General features: G+C 31.1%; 1 protein-coding gene across 3 annotated transcripts in view; it reads left to right on the forward strand.

The window, feature by feature from the left end:
- Positions 1-20,861, forward strand: part of Ptp10D (Protein tyrosine phosphatase 10D) — a 101,781-nt gene that overhangs the window by 42,638 nt on the left and 38,282 nt on the right. For all 3 annotated transcript variants that reach the window (XR_015837683.1, XR_015837684.1, XM_088261794.1), the window contains exon 2: positions 20,315-20,561. Coding sequence is in view for 1 of the 3 variants with exons in the window: in XM_088261794.1 (XP_088117920.1) it covers positions 20,315-20,561 (247 nt within the window). In the remaining 2 variants the exon portion in view is untranslated. The remainder of the gene's footprint in view (positions 1-20,314; positions 20,562-20,861) is intronic.

Below are 20,861 nucleotides of genomic sequence, written 5' to 3' on the forward strand. Positions count from 1 at the left end.
CTGAATTAGAGTTTTTTATTGCTTTCATTATTTTTTCATGGTATAAATTTTTATTACTTTTAAAAAACCAACAAAATTGTATCTCAATGAGGCCCTACATAAATTATATTGACAGCACCTTAAAATAAAAATACGTTATAATTTACACTAATATAACCGTTTTTACGCATAAAATAAGAAACAAAACTATGCACCTTTCAACAAAAAATACGGGAAAATGTTTTCGTTCAAATAAAAGTATTTTTTGTCTGAAATAAAATGAAGGAAACTCGCCCGTTTATTGAATTCCCAATTCAATGACTCAGTCAGATCAGTATTTTTATTGTATATACCTTCTCCATGCTTTCCTTTCCTTTCCTAAGAAATCCAAATGGTTATATAGTACGTGATCAAGTGATTCTGTTCTGTAACATTGGCTCTCATTGAAAACTGACTCGTCACACATTTACTTGTCTAAACCTAACGACATAACGATTATATTTAAACCGCACAAACGAAAGTTTATTTCGCCATTTCCGATTCTGAATTCCATGTATTTTTTCGAGTATTATTTTTTATTATTATTTAGTACTACCGAGTAGTCCGGAAATGGGTACCTATTAGTTATTAATGTAATTAGTTAAGCTAAGTAAACATTCGTTTCAAAATCGGTTAAATTAACATATGTAGTAAGAAATCGAAACCGGAAAAATAGTCGTTATTTTGTTTTTACATTTATTCACTAGTATATGTAATTATTTTTACTAGTGTTCATTACACAGTATGTATATAGTCAATGGTCAATACACAACTGACAGTAATAGAAATAAGTGTAACAATCTCCAAACGAATCATTTTTATCTCTATTTTTTACTCTTTTGAACTCAAAATATCCGTTTATTTACTAACGAGTAATTTCCTTCAAATAATAATGTACAAATGTTTTATTTATGAAGAAAATAAGAGACATTTTCACTAAAATCTTTTAAAAAAATTAATTAATTTAAGCAAAACTCTACTTTTACAGGCTTGTCTGCAGGCAGGATGGTAAGGATTGAGAAGGTAATGTGAAAAATACATCGCAAACACCCAGATCAATTGAAAATAAATATTTTTTTAATTCATTTTTGCAATTGCATATTGATGATCATATTGGTTAATACCCTTTTTTTAAATTTGTATAAAAAAAAAATTTGTTAGTTTTATTTTACATATAACCACTAAGTCTAAAATACTGGTCTAAACCAACACCTTTGTGAATTACTTTATCAAAATTATAACTACCGTAAGTGTCCATCGTCCTGTGAGTTAAAATTTAAACCCAACTGAGTTTTAGGTGAAACTCTTATGTCGTGTTGCAATTGAAGTATCAAAAGATAGGTTTAGTTACCAAAATTATCACACGGAGATTGCTTTATTTGTTTCCAATACCCTTGGCTATCCAGTATCCAGTCGTGTTGAATCCGACAAATTTAGACTGAACGACCTTCATAGACCGTGAATATTTAATTTACTGAACGAAGTTTCGTAGTTTCTCGTACATATTTTACATGACGAAAAATTACAAAATAGGAAAATATTATGTGTAACTACGTCAAACCAATGAAGTGTTTGATATATCGAATTTGCGCTTGCTTTGTTATATTCCATAATCTATTATTATTAGTATTTAACACACGATTTATTTTTCTTCTGATTTTTGTGACGGCTGTTTCACCTAACAAGGAATTACCCAACTGTTGAAAATCCGATTTGATTTTTGTAACGATATTGGTTTATTGGCTAATACATTAATAAGAAAAATCACAAGACTATCGATAACATTCTTGTTGAAATCTGTAGGCAACTAAGGGAGATATTGAGGTTTAAACTTAAGATATTTTATTAAAACGAAAAACGTGATATCCTTAGTTCAATCGGCTACATATGGTATTATAACAATATTATTAAAACCCTTATGCGCATCCCAATGGTGCATAGGGCACTGCATCATATAAACGCAGTGTTATCTTGATCGTTAACACATCAAGGAAACGTGATCAACCCTCCGTTTCGGGTACCAGTCCAGAGTAATATTGTATAAATATTTGAGTGAAAAAATGGTACTTCACAAAATTTCCAACTCAAGGCGCCATACTTCTAAATCTATCAAATATGAACTAGCATATGAAAGGAAAACAACAACATTACCTTTACCATTTACCAACACCATTGCAAAACCTTATACATTTTAAAAAAAATAATACAATTTTTATATTCGATAATGCACAGAATGTTGATCTTTTTACAAATGTATATAGTGCTCACCTAAGCCAGCCAAACGCCAGGTCATAAACCCTGGGATCCTCTTTCGTATAGAAACGGTAGATTTTCATCTCAATTAGAGGCAGCCGTAGTATTAATTATTCTTTTTTCATTAATTATACGAGTAAAACATCTTAATTTCGCACTTTATCCACGGTACGACCTCTGACATCTTCGTGTATCGCCATATTGATCACTCCTTTCAAGAACGTCATAAATCAAAAATCGTCAATTTTTAGTTGAGCATGTTTTCGGAATGCCCAGGAAATTTACTATATCCCAGCAAAAGAGGCATATTTTTAGCCCAAGTGTTGTTTTTGCATTTTGAAGAAAAAATATTGTTTAATTATTTTTTTAAATATAATTTATATTTTTCAAATGCAGAAAAACCTTCAGGTTTTACCTAAAAAGATCTGTTGCACAGTAAAAAGTTCAATAAGTGGCTTGATATTTATTTTTAATACATATTTTTAAACTTTAATAACGTTCTATTGAAAAATCAAGTTTTTTGATTTATGACGTTCTTGAAAGGAGTGAGCGATATGTTTTGTAATATCGCTCACTCCTTTCAAGAACGTCATAAATCAAAAATCGTCAATTTTCAGTTGTGCATGTTTTCGGAATGCCCAGAAAATGTACTATATCCCAGCAAAAGAGCCATATTTTTAACCTAATATTTACCCGCTACAGGGCAGAAAATGTTGTTTTTGCATTTTGAAGAAAAGGTATTGTTTAATTATTTTTTTAAAAATACTAAATATTTTTCAAATGGAGAAAAAACCTTCAGGTTTTACCTAAAAAGATCTGTTGCAAAGTAAAAAGTTCAATAAGTGGCTTGATATTTATTTTTAAAACATTGTGTTATATTTTTAAACTTTAAAAACATTCTCCTGAAAAATCAAGTTTTTTGATTTATGACGTTCTTGAAAGGAGTGAGCGATATATACTCGGGTCAATAATAAATCTTTTTATGCTCATTATCTCAAGAATTAAAAACTGTTTTTTTTCACTCGCGTATCACGAAGTAAGTGCTTCAAACAGTGTTCTTCATGTACCATTTCTCTATAATGTTGGTGCTAAATTTGCTTACACTACGCGGCATAAAATAGTATAACAAACAACCAACTAGTAGGAGTAAAATAATAGTAATAATAAAAGGAGTTACTTTAGAGAATATCTCATACTATACATAAAAATTGATTGTGAAAGTAATCCCTAAAATTATAATATTAGTCAACATTTGGAGTTATTTTTCAAACTATTTTTTGGACATCTCAACAAAGATGAAGAAGAATATGAAAGTCTGAGCATTTATTAGGCTTACGACCGTCACAGGCTGGTTTAAGTGATCACTTTACACAGGTGTAACATTCATTAATTCTACCCATGATTGACAACCATACTACTCAAATTCTTGGAACTTCTATATATGTGGCAATATAAGCTCCATGCAAAATTTATATGTCAAAATAAACTGTAAACCTAGTAGACTATAATAGTTTTGAAACCCTGTATTGTATATTGTAAAAAAAAATTAAAACATTGAAACCCTAACCTTTAAATATCTCAAAATGAAGAAAACATGACTTACGCCACTTTCATAATTATGGGCACATATCGTTCACTCCTTTCAAGAACGTCATAAATCAAAAATCGTCAATTTTTAGTTGTACATGTTTTCGGAATGCCCAGAAAATGTACTATATCCCAGCAAAAGCGGCATATTTTTAACTAAATATTTACCCGCCACAGGGCAGAAAGTGATGTTTTTGCATTTTGAAGAAAAGGTATTGTTTGATTATTTTTTTTTAATATACTATATATTTTTCAAATGAAGAAAAAAATCTTCAGGTTTTACCTAAAAAGATCTGTTGCTCAGTAAAAAGTTCAATAAGTGGCTTGATATTTATTTTTAATACATTGTATTATATTTAAAACTTTATAAACGTTCTCCTGAAAAATCATGTTTTTTTATTTATGACGTTCTTGAAAGGAGTGAGCGATATATAGTTCAAATTCGAAATATAGTGATTGAATCATTAGAATTTCACTAATTTCGAGACATCTATGGTGAAATGAAATATATGTTAGTGTATGTAAATGGTATGACGTGAATCTGGATATTTTATTTCGCGAAATAATGAAGTGCCCAGATATCAAGTTGGCTTTGTCTCGGTCGACCTCTCTGCGGAGGATTCGATACGGGTAACGGCTTTCTTGGCTAAAGTTAGAACGCCTTCGTGACAAATAACCGGATAATAAATCAGCGTATCGGGATTCGAGAGCTAGTAACTTGAATCTGCATAGGATGTAACGAGTCCGAGAGCAGATCTTGTTACACTCATTCTGTTAATCCAATCCAGTCTCCAGTCACTTTCGGATCTAGCAGAATATTTTACAGCGTGGCGCAAAATTGATCACCCTGTCGGAAGATGCTATAATTTTTGCAAATTGCGTCGTACGTCAGTCATATTTGACATTTGTGATGAAGACAGCTGCAGTATATAAACAAATTGATAAAACGGGCACAAATGTGTATCAACGCTGGCTGCAGCCACTTGACGGATATCTTCATATTTTCTACTTAACAGAAAAAATTATAAAGGTCCAAATAAAGATTGCTTTCACTTTTTTTATTTAGTAAAAAAAGTTATTTAAAAACGAAATTAAAGTATTAATTTTGATTCCACGCTGAATCTGTTTGTATGCTGCAGCTGTCTAGTTCACAAATGTCAAATATCACTTGCAATTGACACCATTTGCAAAAATTATGACATCTTCCGATAGGGTGATCAATTTTGCGCCGGCCTGTATATACAAATTCACACTATTTCTAGATACTTTATTGCCGGGGTTTCTCGCAACGAGATCGGATTATGGTCCATTCAACTGTTCCCACCCAATCGTATATCCGCCAACGGGTTTAAATAACACGCGAGTATAGGAGACATTTAAATACAGACGGTTCTAACAACATATTTCAATTCTCGTCTTAGCTATGATCTAAATTCAACGATTTTATGAATACCTTCAAATTACCTTAAAATATTTGGATCACATGCACAACATGCTTACCATTACACTACAGAGGTTAACTTTGTGTAGTAGAAAAGTGTTATATTACCATTCCACAAAGTTAACAATGCAAAAAAAATATTGAATGAGCAAGTTATCGGAATAGAAGGATATTTTAAAATATCAAAAATATGCAAAAAAAATATAAATTGAATGAGCAAGTTATCGGAATAGAAGGATATTTTAAAATATCAAAAATATGCAAAAAAATATAATATTGAATGAGCAAGTTATCGGAATAGAAGGATATTTTAAAATATCAAAAATATGCAAAAAAATATAATATTAATTGAGCAAGTTATCGGAATAGAAGGATATTTTTTTCACTTGTATTTGAAAATATTTTTAATTTTTTATATTAAATATAAAACAAGTAAAATTCTTATGTTATTAATTCTTTCGGCGTTCACTTAGTTGTAAGACATGATTTAATTTTAAATTAAACACTTGTTTTGTACCACTTGAATAGGTGTTTCCACTTAAGTGTTAAAAAACGAGTGTTTTATTTATAATTTAGTAAAATTCTTTATTCACACACCCACACTAAAAAATACTACTGGACTTTTTTTACAATTATTTATTTTGTGCAAGTGACATAAATTAGTAATACCTAAATATATACTCGTATATAATATTTTTTTAGTTTAAAAAAATAACAACCTCACATAATTGAACCAGTTGTACAATTAATTACATATTTCATTCGTAAAATTCCAATACTAAAGCAAACCATTATAACGACCTTTGTACAGGCAGATTATGTAGTCATATATGTTTTTATTATTTGTTACGAATGTACAGTATTTTTTAGACTCATGTATTTTAGTTTCTTATTTTGCCGGCTATTCAATGTGAAAAAAATTGGAGTAAGGTCCTTAAAATATATTGCCTATACCCAAATTAACCAGCTGCCTGACCATTTTATATGTATAAAATGGAACCCATTCGGGGATCCAAAATAACTGATCTGAAAAAATACTTTACGGAAAGATATACAAGCTTTGATCAAGGTCATGGTATGCCTGATCTGGAAGTGCCAGAAAAACAGGATACTATATAGTATACTTCAGAAGGAATCATAAAAACAATTCCAGAACCGGTGTGACTAAATGCTAAAGGAAATTATTCCATTCCAGAATTACTTATTTATAGAGAGCTTAAAGAAATACATTAACAATACATTATGTTTAACCAATATGTTTTTTTTAATAAATAATAAATTGTCACATAAGTACTTACTTTTACATTTATTTCCATTACAAATACTTATATCTTACTCCAATTTACATATGGTAAAATATATTAAAATATGAATTGAGTTGTCTTATTTCACTCATAGTCAGTAATAGGGGCAACACCGGTCAGTATTATGAAATAATCCATTTCGAATAGGTCAGTATTGAATACAAAACCTTTAACTGTTTATTGCGTGGATTTTAATATATGCACTTGACTTTTGACTATTATTTTTTAACTTTGTAAGGATAAAACTATCCCATTAAAAAATAAATTAAAAAATTTTTCAAGCTGTTTTAAAATTAAATCAATATGTTAAAAATATGGACCGGCTTAAGACAAAAACTAGGTCAGTATTATAGCCACTTACCTTATATGTAGAGTTTAGTCCGTTTTTACCTCACGTTTTTCTCATTTATTTCTTTTAAATATGCTTCTTATGCCTATTTATTATACCTGTTTATTTTTTTTATATTTTGCCATGTATTAGTTTTAGTTATTTAAAAAAAATATTTTTTGTAACTTTATTATACATACCTATGACTTATGTATGTAATATGTTTTGAAAAATAAATAAAACAACTGAAAAAGATAAATTCGTGGATCATGAGATAATACTCGTATTTTGTGGATCCTATTCTCAGTACGGAAATCAACCATGTTTTATTTTATTTTCGAGTTAAAACATAAAACAATTTTTTTTTAATTCTGAGGTTTTTTTTCACCATTTAATTTTTGTTTTAAAGTCATCTAAATTGATTATATTATCGCTAACATTTCTTGATTATAACCAAAGATTGAGTATATGAAGCTAAGGAATCAATATTTGTGCATACAAATATTTACACCTGTTACGGCCATAATTCTTAATTGCCATTTTATTGTAAAGTTTACCAAGACAAACAAAAAACTCTGCAGTATCAGCATTTTTATTTTTATTTGATTTCAGTAATGATAAAAAATAAAAATATTTTAAAATTTGATTTAAAAAGAACACGACTCTTTTTATATGGACTTTAAATTAATTAAAATTTTAGGTATGCGAAGAATTTTACCTTAAAATACAATCTCGTATTCTGTCCGCCTCCGTGATGTAAAGGTTAGCGTGTTTTAGCTACTTTTCGGAGGTCCCGGGTTCGATTCCCAAGGGGGGGGATAAATATTAGTACACCTTTCTTAATTTTATCCATACTGCTTCTTATATTTTTTTGCAACACATTCGTCTGAGAGATCACATTCAGTCTACTTTCTTCCTTCTTTTTCCAACTCCATGTTTCACTTCCATACATTAGGGTAGGAACCAGGACTTCGTTGTGTACTGCCAGTTTAGCTTTCGGAGAAAGGTTTTTCTTTGCCGTAACTGATTTCAGTGCACGATTCACTCTGTGCCCAACATTCAAATAAAGATCAAATAAGTCAAAATATGTGTAATTTATTTTATTCAAACCTATACCCTTGAAAGCTGTAACAATATGTAGTATTTTATGGTTTTAGCGAAATAATTTGTGAATACAATTTTAATCCCTCTCTCAGACCATTCGACTATCATTTTGCACATTCTTTATATGCCCGCGAAACTTTTTGTCTCTCAACTCTAAATCCTTTGATGCACGCACAGTCGCCATTCCGGCAGTCGCCTGCAACGATGAAAAGATGCATTCAGTCTACCCCCTTCACTCTTCTACCCCCAAACAAAAGTTAAGCCTTCGCAAACTCAAGTAGGTGGTACACACAGTCACACACATACACATATACACACTAATAGTCGTTGGGAAATGAAACAGAAAAATCGAGCCACGCTTATATGTATTTTTTTTTTTTTTGTGTATATTTTCATGTATCGTAGTCATACAGGAGAAAGTGCATTTTTTTTACAAAAACCTGATTATTGACTATTTGATATCTTACTAGCTTAATATTACCCTGAAAAAATCGCAAAGAGATTTCAAACTTGGAAGTATAATATATTAACTTCTATAGAACTTCCAAGAATTTCAGTAGTGGGGTTGTCAATAATGGGTAGAATTGGTGAATGTTACGCGTGTGTAAATGATCACTTAAACCAGCCTATGACGGTCGTCAGCCTCGTAAATGCCCAGTATTCTTCATCTTTGATAAGATGTCAAAAAATAATATGAATATTAAAAATAATTTATATTATCAAGAAACATAAACAATAAATAATAAGTGTAAGTGCCTTTATAAGCACAAGAGCTTAGTCTTTTTACCGGAAAGAACTGCGTTATTAATTTAAAAATTGTAAAAGTAGAAATGTCTAAAAAAATAATTAAAATTATTAAAAACAACTTATGAAATCATTTACAACATTTTGAGTGTGTCCAAATACTTGTAAATGAAAATGGTATTTTCTGGCGTTTTTTCATGTGTGTGATTGAAATCCAGGATTTGGACCTCACATACTAATATAAGGGTTTCTGCTTAGTAAAAAGTTTCTTTACATCTCACCAATATATGTCTCTAGTGAAGTTCTAGTGATTCAAGAACAAGGGTTCTAAATTGGTTCATATATATAGAACTTCCAAGAATTTAAGTAGTGTGGTTGTCAATAATGGGTAGAATTGGTGAATGTTACACGTGTGTAAAGTGATCACTTAAACTGACAGTCGTCAGCCCCGTAAATGCCCAGACTTCCATATTCTTCTTCATCTTTGATGAGATGTCAAAAAATTATTTTGAAATCATGTTAAGTAATAAAAAATTATTAAAAAAAAATTCTTTATTCAGACTATTGATTATAATAGCAATTTATTTTTAATTTTAAGTTTTGAATCCTTATTGTATGCGGTCATTTAAATAAGTACGGTTGTGCAATATTAAAGTAGGTTAGTGAGTAAACCGAGTTCTTTGTTGAGGAATTGGCATCATGAATCATGACCATACCTACTTCTCTTCTCGAAAAAGTATGATGAATGCCCGCTGAGATGAAAATGGCGGCCGCGGACACCTAATCTACCGCCAAAATCAACAGACGCGCGGGAAAATAATTACACCCACTCAGACGTGCCTCGCATCCACACTCCGCCGCACTTCTTTCTCGAGGATCCTCATCGAGGATTTTCAACAGGCGTCAGCTCGTGGCTTTGTAATTGCAGTTCAGTTAATTCTGCAAAAAATGCTTTTAAATTTAAAAAAAATGTTTTAATTATATTTTTATTTGTTATCTCGGATTACTTCTTTAATAGGCTATATTGGTAAATTGATATACCTCGAAGGTTCACGGTGAGAACGCGAACGACCACGCTAGGGGTTAGACGTCTACTCGCGCGCATTTTTTATTAATATAAATTGGATTTTAAAAAAAATATATGGTATATATTGAAACAATACTTTCATCTTTTTTTAACTCGTTATTTTTCAAAAACTCTTTTGTTTTCAAAACCATATATTTATTTCGAGGAAAAAATTAGTTTTTCGATATAAAAAAAGGTATTTTAAGCTAAAAATTCAATTACGTCACATGTTACCTGGGTTTGAAGAAAATTATGTTGAGATTTGTCGGCCTTAAAGTATATTATATGAATTTTATTTAGATTAAGCCTTTTCGCTAACGGCTAAAAAACAAAATCTTGTTTTATTTTTGAAATAGCATTTTAAAGCCATTTTAAATTCTTCTTACCTCTGTGAAAATATTTGATCCGATTTCACGTGTTTATTTATTTTTACTGAAATGTACGTAGTAAAAATCTACACGCAGAACAGGAGCACTTGAATCTTGTTCGTCTGGGTTGAAGTACCTTTCAATTAGAAAATATTTTTTTTGCTAAATATCTGCTGCAATTGAAAGTATTTGATTGGTTAACTATATACGTGTATAGATAGATACATGATTTACGCATTAAAAAGCATCAATCAGTTTTCATACTTTATAAAATCCAAAATAGGTAACAAAAAATGTATAGATGCAGACTTAAGTTGAATAGTTCATACTAATTTACAACTATTATGTTTTTCCGAGTTTTTAATAACTTTCAGTGTTAGGCAGCTTGTGCACTACACGGAATTTTACCGTCCGGCAATCCGGCTTTGAAAAATAAAGGCGACTACGACAGTTTAGCGTGATCGAATTTAACCGCACCGTGATCACACACCGATCGAGCACACCGATCCAAAAGAAAGAAAGACAAAAACACAAGCCAATCCAAGCCAATCATCCGTTTTATATGCGAACTGAAGTGCCGGACGGTAAAATTCCGTGTAGTGTACAAACGCCTTTAGGCGCCGATTTATTTATCAATTTTTGTTAAAATATTGTTTGTTTTCCTTGTTTCTCTTATTCTAATCTAATGAATTTTAAATTCAAAATAAAATATTTGAATATTTTCTGTGAATTCATAATACTTAAAATAACGTTTACCCTATTTTAGAGTCGGTATCACTAAAACGATTTTTTTTTGTTTAGTTTGAGATTTTTTGCATAATTTATTGTAAGTGTGTACATTATTCAATGTACCAGACATGACATTCTCACTACATTCTGTACATCTCTGCAGCGAACTAAAGAATTCAACCCTCATTACTGCCACTTGTTTGGCATTCATTTTCAAGATCCTTTACGTCTGGAAGTGCATGAATCGGACGGTTTACTCTGTGATATTGAAGCTCACAGCTCAGACTAGACTTCCAAAGCTCAATGCAGCTTTTTCATGAAGAAAAAACTGTTTACAAATAGTGCGTCAAACAAACCTTGTATTATAAAGAAGTATAGAGATGTTTATTTGATTTATTTATTTATTTAAACATAATACATACATAAGTCGCATATATAATATTCCCGATGAGTTATTTCCATTACCTACTCATTTAGGGACATGGGATTAAGGTTAACAAGACTGAAAAACATAAGAAAGTAACATATAAGAAAATACAGGACAAAATGTAAAATATACAGCAATAAAGGGTAATGAAAATAGGCAAATGAAAAAACATTAGGTAAGAAGCATGTTTAAAGGAAACAAATGAGAAAATATAACTAATCACTAATTTACTTATTCATTTATTGATTTGGCGTTTAATTTGTAGAACTCCATTTTAATTTATGTATTAATTTTTAAATCAAACACAGATTTTTTGAGTCTACTAATTTGTATTTTATTAACAAAAACACATTAAAAATTTATATTGTGACAATTGTTTCGCCTCGTTATGGCATTTTTAAACTATTCGTTTGTTAATAAAATACAACTAAGTAGACTAAAAAAAAATGTGTTCGATTTAAAAATTAATACATAACCTAATCACTAACACAAATATCTTTCCATTGAATATTTTTTCAATTAATTCATTTTGGATCACTGACTGGGTTCTATTTTATGTGCATATGTCAGGCAGCTGATAAATTTGGGTATAGCCAATACATTGTAAAGACCTTACTCCAAACTTAGTTGTGTTTATCGGCTCCACATGTATTTTATTTTATTATGTTGTCCAAACAATATTATAAAGCCATCTAAACTCTGTAATAATGCAGTCCGAAGCTGTTGGAATAATACTTTAATTTTTAAATATAATATAAAACCAAACAAAAAGAAGATGCTACTAATGATGCATAATAGGGCAATAGGGAAAAGCGCTCGATCGGATTAAAATATATTTTTAAATGTTTATACCGCATAACTTTAAACCCTTATATCTGGGCATTCAATTTTGTTTGCAGGTTGACCGTACAAATATGTATTTATTTGTTCGGAAATTGTACCGCTTTACATAAAAAAAAATATAATTAAAAATAAATAGTCACATTAACAATAATAAACATTTCATTACATTAACAAAAATAGTTATATCATCAATAATAAAGCCAATTAAACAATTCCACATTTATGACAAAATATACAAAGTTTCGTGTAATTCTCTATGCGCCGATCGAGGATTGATCAGTAGCCGCAAGAAAAAGTAATTGAAAGGAAACATTCATATAGCTACACAACGTTGGAATGCAAAATGCGTCATTTTACTTTACGATACATATATCGTTATAATTGATTGAATTTGAATATTGAGCTCAATACTCAACACGCGATTGCAAAATTGAGTAACATATTAATCTATAAGTAAGTTATCTTTTCTATTAACGCAGGCCAAATATTTACAAATCACTGACGTCTTGATAAACAAATAACTAAAATATTTTTAATTAATGTTTTACTCAGTAAATACCACTATTTCTTAAAATCTACTGTGACACGTGTTTCGATGCATTCCGCATCATTTTCAAACACCGTATGTGAAGCTAATTCTAAATATTAAAGTTGGGTCCTTGGGACGTTAAAGGTTGAAGAGGGGGTAGGAGCTGTTTCTTATGTTTATTTATTTATTTAATTTTTATTTTTTTATTAATATTCTCAATATTAATAATATTTAAAGCATTTTCTTTGTGGTAAGTCATTTTTACTTTTATATTTTTTAACAAAAATGTTAGTAATATTAGTATATAACCACTCGCTGATATTTTTATGTCTACCGGTTTCGAGACGTACCCGTCTCTTCGTCAGGACATTCACTACCTAGTACTATTTACACACTTAGAACTACGCAAAATTTTAACACATGCGATTTTGGTCGACCCGAAGACCAACATAGGTAGTCAAGGGTAGTATTGTTTGCTTGCTGTGGTAGTGATTGTCCTGACGAAGACATGGGTACGTTTTGAAACCGTTAGACATCAAAATCTCGGTGAGTGGTTATATGCTAGTATTACTAACATTTTTGTTGAAAAAATAGAAACGTAAAAATAACTAAAACCTTATTTCTATTCGGCGTTGAAAATGTCTTTATGCAATATACAATATTACATCTCAAATAAACTAATATATTAATATATTCTGCAATCTTAATTAAAGTTATATAATTGTTATGTGCATACATACATAATTATTTTAGTACTCAAATTTGTTTATTATCTAATATTGCCTTTTGTAAAGCATCTCATAAATATAATTTATATTTGAAGCACTAACTTTGTGATTTTCCATATTATAATTATAAAGTAACTTTGTTTTAAAATCAATATAAATATTTTATTTTATAACTTAATTATAATGTCTACCGGTTTCTCAATACTGATTAATACTTTATCAAGACTGATTAATAGTATTAATCAGTCTTGATGAATAAGCGGTTAGCTTCGAAACCGATAGACATTATAATTAAGTTATAATAAAGTATTTAAAGTGATTTTAAAACAAAGTTACGTTTTAATTGTATCTCATAAATGTGCTTTTGATGATGAATTTTAGTTCATTTTTTTTATTTACTTTAAAAAAAATATTTTTCTAAATTTCATTGATATGTATTAAAGCTTTCGTACTTAAAAGTCAGTGTATTATGTCTGTAATATAAAATATCAATATTAATGCTGATTCATTATATAAAAATATTTTTTGATCATTTGCAGAGTGCTATTTTCCCTCCCTCAATTGCAAAGCAACCAACCAAAAAAGTCTTTTTTCTTTGCTTAGATCGATAATAGAGTTCTCTACTTGGGTAAATACAATGTTCAGTGATAATATTTTCCACACCTATCCTGTTGCGACAGCTATATACTACTCTATAAACGATTGTATTCCACTAGGAATTGAGATGATTACTTACCGCTGTGCGATGTATTTAGTACCCATGCCTATCGGAAATGCGTGATACAAGTATTATCAATACTATAAGTTTTTATTTTTTTTTATTATTTTATTTTTTATTTTATTTAAAGAATAATTATAAACTTATGTAAAATAATTTTTTTGCACAGACCCACCAAGCCACCCTGTGTGTCTTGTCGACGGAGTTCTTTTTACATACATACATTTTTTATTGTTTTTATCCATTTTAACCTAATATACACACAAAAAAGAGAGAAAAAATTAATAATATTTTACAATTTTCATATAATTATTTATTTATTTATTTATTTAAACTTCATGTACAGAAAATAAATTAGTACATTGGCGGGCTTATTGCTTAAAAGCAATATCTTCCAACCAACCAAAAACAGACTAGTGATATTGATCATAACGTTTGATACCATATACTTATAGCTGTTTGAAATCAGAGAGTAGATAGTACTTGAACATTGTAAAAAACATAAATTACAAATTAACATATTAAAAAACATGAATTACAAAAGATAATAATAAGGAGATAAAAAAGACGATAATAATAGAATTAACTCTTGATCATTTACCCATTCCTTTATTTTGCCGTTATTTTATATTTTGTTTAGTCCTCTAACCTCCGTCGACAACAAATTAAAAAGGTTTGGAACGATATATTGCGATGTTCGACTCCCATACTTATTGTTAATTCTTGGGACTATCAAACCTTCATTGTGGGTAAATCGTGTATCATGGTTGTGTACTAGAAGAATGAATGAGTACTTAGTACCTTTGAAACGGAATTCAATCAACCTCGCTTTTTATAATCATTTTGTATTTTTTCGCTACCGTCCAGTTTAGAAAGCACCTTGCGGCATTCCGGAGTTATGAAATCGGGCATTGAGCTGTCGATTTCAATAGTTTTTGCTTGACTAACATGCGTAGAGTACATAAAAATACAGTAAAACCTCGATATAACAGACTGTTTGGGGTCGAACCATTCTCACACATTTTAACTACCAGGAAATGAGTTTCAGTAATATTATAAATGCATATTATGTATATGCAAAGCTAAAAGTACCTACTGACCGATATTAAAAATGAGATACTTAAACGTTTTACCAAATGATAAAACATTTTTATGCTCGAGTCAATGAGTCTTTTATAATTTTGAAGTATGTGATTTCTAGCATATTTATGAAACTGTGATTTCACTTTACAGATAAATAAAATACAGTAAAACCTCGATATAACGGACTTATTGAGGGAGGGGGTGTCAGTTAAAGCCGAAAGTCTAAAGTCTAGTCTATTTAAATATAAAAATTGCTTTAAAATAAATCAAAATACTTTTTTTTTGGAAATATAAACATTACATTTAGATATACTGAAATAAACGGTACACAACACAAACAAACTTATATTTATTGTCTTCGGACACTCGTCGTGAAGTGACGTTCTGTTTGTTTTCAGTAATCCTGCTTTGAAACAGGAATCAAATTTTGTTTGCACTTTTGAAGTTTTGAGACACAATTTGTAATTATCATTGTGCTAAAATTTTTATATTGTTATTGTGCTAAAAACTGTTTACATACGGCGACACATGAATTTAAGCATGGGTAATATTTTTTTTAAAATTGGACTACATGACTCCCTAATATGCAGATTTTGCATGGAGGATAACGAAACACCAATCTACATTCTCTATAATTGTGACGCACTCGCTCGCAAACGAAGTCACATCTTTGGAGGACTACTACTGGACTCCGATGAGGTGAAGCTCTTACCACCAAGACAGGTCGTGAGCTACATGACTCAATTAGGTCTTGAGAGTGAGCTGTGATACAGAGGGAGATCATAATAGACCTAATATGGTCGCAGTGACATAAGGGATGCAAGATCCCTTGACCTCACAACAAAATGTATAATATAATATTTTTTTTTTTACATTTGACCAGATTTTTGTTCGTTATATCCAAAGTCCGTAAAATGCAGGTCCGTTATATCGAGGTTTTACTGTACATGTAACTAGCTGATCGTGTTTTCATACATTTGCGACGACTTCACGCAATGCAGTTTTATTAGAAATCATATCGCTAATGCGCGTGGAAAATGTCAGTCTGTCAGCAATAATTTGGAAAACATGTAATCAATCAGAGATAATTGGGAAGGAATGACTCACGTTGACGATATAAAGAAAAATGTAGGTTGCTACGAATATCGACCTTCGCTCTTTTAAAGGAATAAATAATCATATGAGCCGTCTATAATGAAATCGTATACTGACGAATGTCAACTTGTCGCTATATTTTTTGTCTCATTTTTGACAAATAATCTTTCGCTTTGAGTACTTGTCTCTGAGAAGGCTATTGTATTTATTTTTGTCATCTCAGTTTCTTTGTGGGAAGGCGATTTGTATCGAAAAGGTGACATAGAAGTCGCGACAGTCTGTTGCTACATTCATGGAACCGTTGAATTATAATATTGAAATGTAAATGTCTGTTGTGTATACCAAGAATATCAGTAATAAAATAAAATGCTGTTAACATAGTATTTTACTAATTCTTTTGATTTAATTTATATTTAAGCACTAACTTTGTGATTTTCCATTTTATAATTAAAATGTTACTTTGTTTTAAAATCACTATAAATATTTTATTATAACTTAATTATAATGTCTACCGGTTTTGAAGCTAACCGCTTCTTTATCAAGATAGTTAGCTTCGAAACCGGTAGACATTATAATTATGTTATAATAACATATTTATGGGGATTTTAAACAAAGTTACATTTTAGTTATAATTCTTTTGATGTTTTAAAATTTATTTTATTTTAATGAAGTCTCTAGTATTTCTACTGCTTCTATTGTTGTCATTAGATACACCATTTTACTGCAGATGTAGGCAGTGAGGATGGAAAGCCATTTTATGGCCTGAAAAACTCTCCTAGCTTCCTCTACTTCCTTAATTCGACCAGATTTCAGGTTCCGATTGATTTGGTCGCACTGTCTCTTTCTTTGCCGTCGTCGTTCTGTTTTCCCAGTCACATTTGCCGAATAAACTCTTTTGGTCATTCTCTTGTAATCCATTCGCTCCACATGTCCAAATCACCTAATCGAACATTTCTTGATATTTTCGATTATCCTTAGCTCAGCGTTTTCATTCCTATCAAATATATTCATTTAAATTCTGCTATAAGTATATTGATTTTACAATCATGTTTTGAACATTTAATCTTAAAAATTAACACTCGGACCTTAAAACAGTTATAATTTTACTAGGTGGTCTACATACCTACCTTTAAAATATTTTTATTGGTATTAATTTTAAGAATAAAAAATATGTCCGTTCAAAACCTACGAGGATTTAGAAATTTAGTTGATTGCGGCATATTTATGTATTTTTTATTATTTGGCAATTACGTTTTATTATCATGGTTATTGATTATTTCAAAATTACAGTAAAACCTCGATATAACGGACCTCTATTTATAACGGACCTCTATTACATGCTTAAATTCAAGTGTCGCCGCATTAAAAAAAATAGTGGCCATGTAATCACAAATTATATCTCAAAACTTCAAAACTGCAAACAAAACTTGATTCCCTTTTTAAAGCAAGATTACCGAAAGCTAGTGCGTCGATATCAAACAGCAACGTCACTTCACGACGAGTGTTCGAAGACAATAACTAGAATTTGTTTGTGTTTTGTATTGTTTGTTTGTATCTAAATACAGTGTTCATATTTTCAAATGACAGTGCATATTTTCATTTCATAACAGGCGTTGCGGCGTGGGTAGACGCTTGACTGCAAAACTGGCGTCGCGGGCTCGATTCCCGCCAATTTCAAAATGAATTCAAGAAATATTTATTTTCAATTGGTCTGGGTGTTTGTGACTTATCTTTTCACATCTTCTTTCCCTATCCTACCTGCAGACAAGCCTGTAAAATAGACGCTTTGCGGGTTATTCCTTTTTAAAAAAACTGTTATCGATAAGTAATATTAATTCGATATTTTTAATTAGTTCTTAGATACACCTGTTGGCGGTGAGTACGGTTTCGTAAAAAAGGTTTTTGTCTTTCTTCCATTATTTAAAAAAAATGTGTACGCAATAAAATGTTTTTATTCATTATGAACATAATGTATTTTTTTAATAACTAGGTATTAGAATTTATTATTTAGTATTGACCTGTTGAATCCATGGTAGAATATGATATTTTTCTCGATTTTTTATTTTTTATTTTTTTATTTATAACATAATACATTTGAATCATTTATACATATGGAGAACTTTTATATTTCGATTCGCTGTGCCTCTCCATAAAAGAGACTGTGCTCTTGTGCTTGTTTAATGTTATATAATAAAAGATATAAGTAATAGTCTTTTTTTTCAAGATTTAAATGTAATGAGCTTTAATTTTTTTCTTAAGTATTTTTATATCATCTATTTTTTAAATTTCTTTAGGGAGTTTATTGAAATGTTTGATTGCCAAATATTTGAAGTTTATTTAAAGCCTAATAGATTTATATTATCCACTGACACTTCGTGATGGAATTGCATTTTAATATATTATTAGATTAAAACCAATATTTTTAGCTTTTCCACTTTATTGTACCTTTAGACCAGTCTGATGATGTCGGTAACGACGAAACCCGGTCGCTGGTCAAATAAAAATAAAAAGTGGAAAAGCTAAAAATATTGGTTTTCATCTAATAATATATTATTTTATACCTATTTCTCCGCCTCCGCAGTGTAATGGTCAGCACGCTCGGCTACCGTTCTGGAGGTCCCGGGTTCGATTCCCAAGGGGGGTAAATAAATGTAAGTGATTTTTTCACTGTCATATTTATTTAATATTACCCTGGACTGGTACCTGAAGCGGAGGGCTGATCACCTTTCCTTCATGTGTAATCGATCGAGATAACACTGCATTTATATGAAGCAGAGCCCTATGCACCATTAGGGTGCGGTAAGGGATTTATTATTATTATTTTTATATAACGGACATTCGCCTTTAAAGGACACCCCCTCACCCCAATAAGTCCGTTATATCGAGGTTATTCTGTGCCTATTTTCGGCAAAGAGCTCGCAATTACGACAGGTTATTATACAAAAGAGTGAACCCACGATGTGTCGGATTCGGAATAATGATATTCACAATAACCTCGTTCCGTTTATCACGAATGATTTTATTAGCGTTTCTTTATTTTATCACTTATCGTCTATTATCATTTTGATTGGAAAAAACACGATACAAATCCTTATGGTATCGCAATTCTCATTGTCGAGTAATCTTGCGGGATGGAAATATTTTAATAACTTGTGCGCATTGTGTAAATATTGGCATTAAAATACATATATTGCCTGCGTGTTGAGTGTGACACATAAACTCGCAATGTACCTATGTAAAGCGAGTGTTTTTGTCTAGAATTTTCACTCATAAACAGGTAGGCATAGGCTATAAAACTTAGTGTCCGCCTCCGTAGTGTAATGGTCAGCACGCTCGGCTACCGTTCTGGAGGTCCCGGGTTCGATTCCCAGTAATTTTTTTCACTGTAATATTCGTTCCATATTACCCTGGACTGGTACCTGAAGCGGAGGACGGATCACCTTTCCTTCATGTGTTAACGATCAAGATAACACTGCGTTTGTGCGGTGCAGTGCCCTATGCACCATTGGGTGCGGATAAGGGTTTGAATGAAAAAACAGAGTAAATCCTCTCACGAGTAGTAATAGGCTTCAAAACTTAAAAAGTTGAAGCCTAAGTAGGGCCATGATAAGCGGTGTTGCATAAGCTGCAGCTAGATTTCAGAGTCAATTGGACGTTAATTGGGCATTCCGAAAACATGCTTAACTGAAAATTGACGATTTTTGATATATGACGTTGTTGAAAGGAGTGAGCGACATGTCACACAGTGCTGCCAATTGCAGATCTTGATAAATCACAGGCCTACAAACATGACATTTAGATTAATCAACATTTGCTACTCACGGACGGTATGGTTGACTTGCTGCGGGCCGGTGCTCTCCACACCAGCGCTGACTGACGGTGTAGGCAAAAAATCAGTATTTGATTTAAACATTTAAAATATAAATATATCCTCGGTTTTTGTTTCCAGATATGCTCGGGTGCAGACCTGGTGATCGAGATCCCGGGCAACCTGGGACAGGAGGGGTCCTACTACAGGCTGGACTACCATCCTCCCCACGGGCAGCCGCCGCCCAACACCACCATAGCGTCCAAGGACATCGGTGACGTCATCCAGTTCTCCCAGGGACTTCCCGGGACCAAGTACGAGTTCTGGCTCTACTACTCCAACGCCACCGTCAGCGAGCACCCTACTTGGTCCGCTTCCATCACGACAGGTAAAAAATTGTCTTCTTCTTCTTTATTTAGGACTATGTCCTGTCACTCTCCGGTCCGCTCCTGGGAGGTGGAAGACCAGCTATCTCTCCATCGTTTAGGTCATGGGTGACCAACCTTATCAGACGCCGGGCCAGATTTGAGAAATGATATTTTACACTAAGCCGTAAAACAAAATTTCTTCTATTATTAAAAGCAAACATATTTATTTATTTTATTTATTTATTTATTTATTTTCATAATACATAGATACATTCAATATACATATTCATTTCATATATACATTTATTATACGTATTACG

The sequence above is a fragment of the Brachycentrus maculatus genome, unplaced genomic scaffold (genome assembly GCF_059751285.1).
Source record: "Brachycentrus maculatus isolate JH-2025_06_01 unplaced genomic scaffold, ASM5975128v1 h1tg000166l, whole genome shotgun sequence".
Taxonomy (NCBI): domain Eukaryota; kingdom Metazoa; phylum Arthropoda; class Insecta; order Trichoptera; family Brachycentridae; genus Brachycentrus; species Brachycentrus maculatus.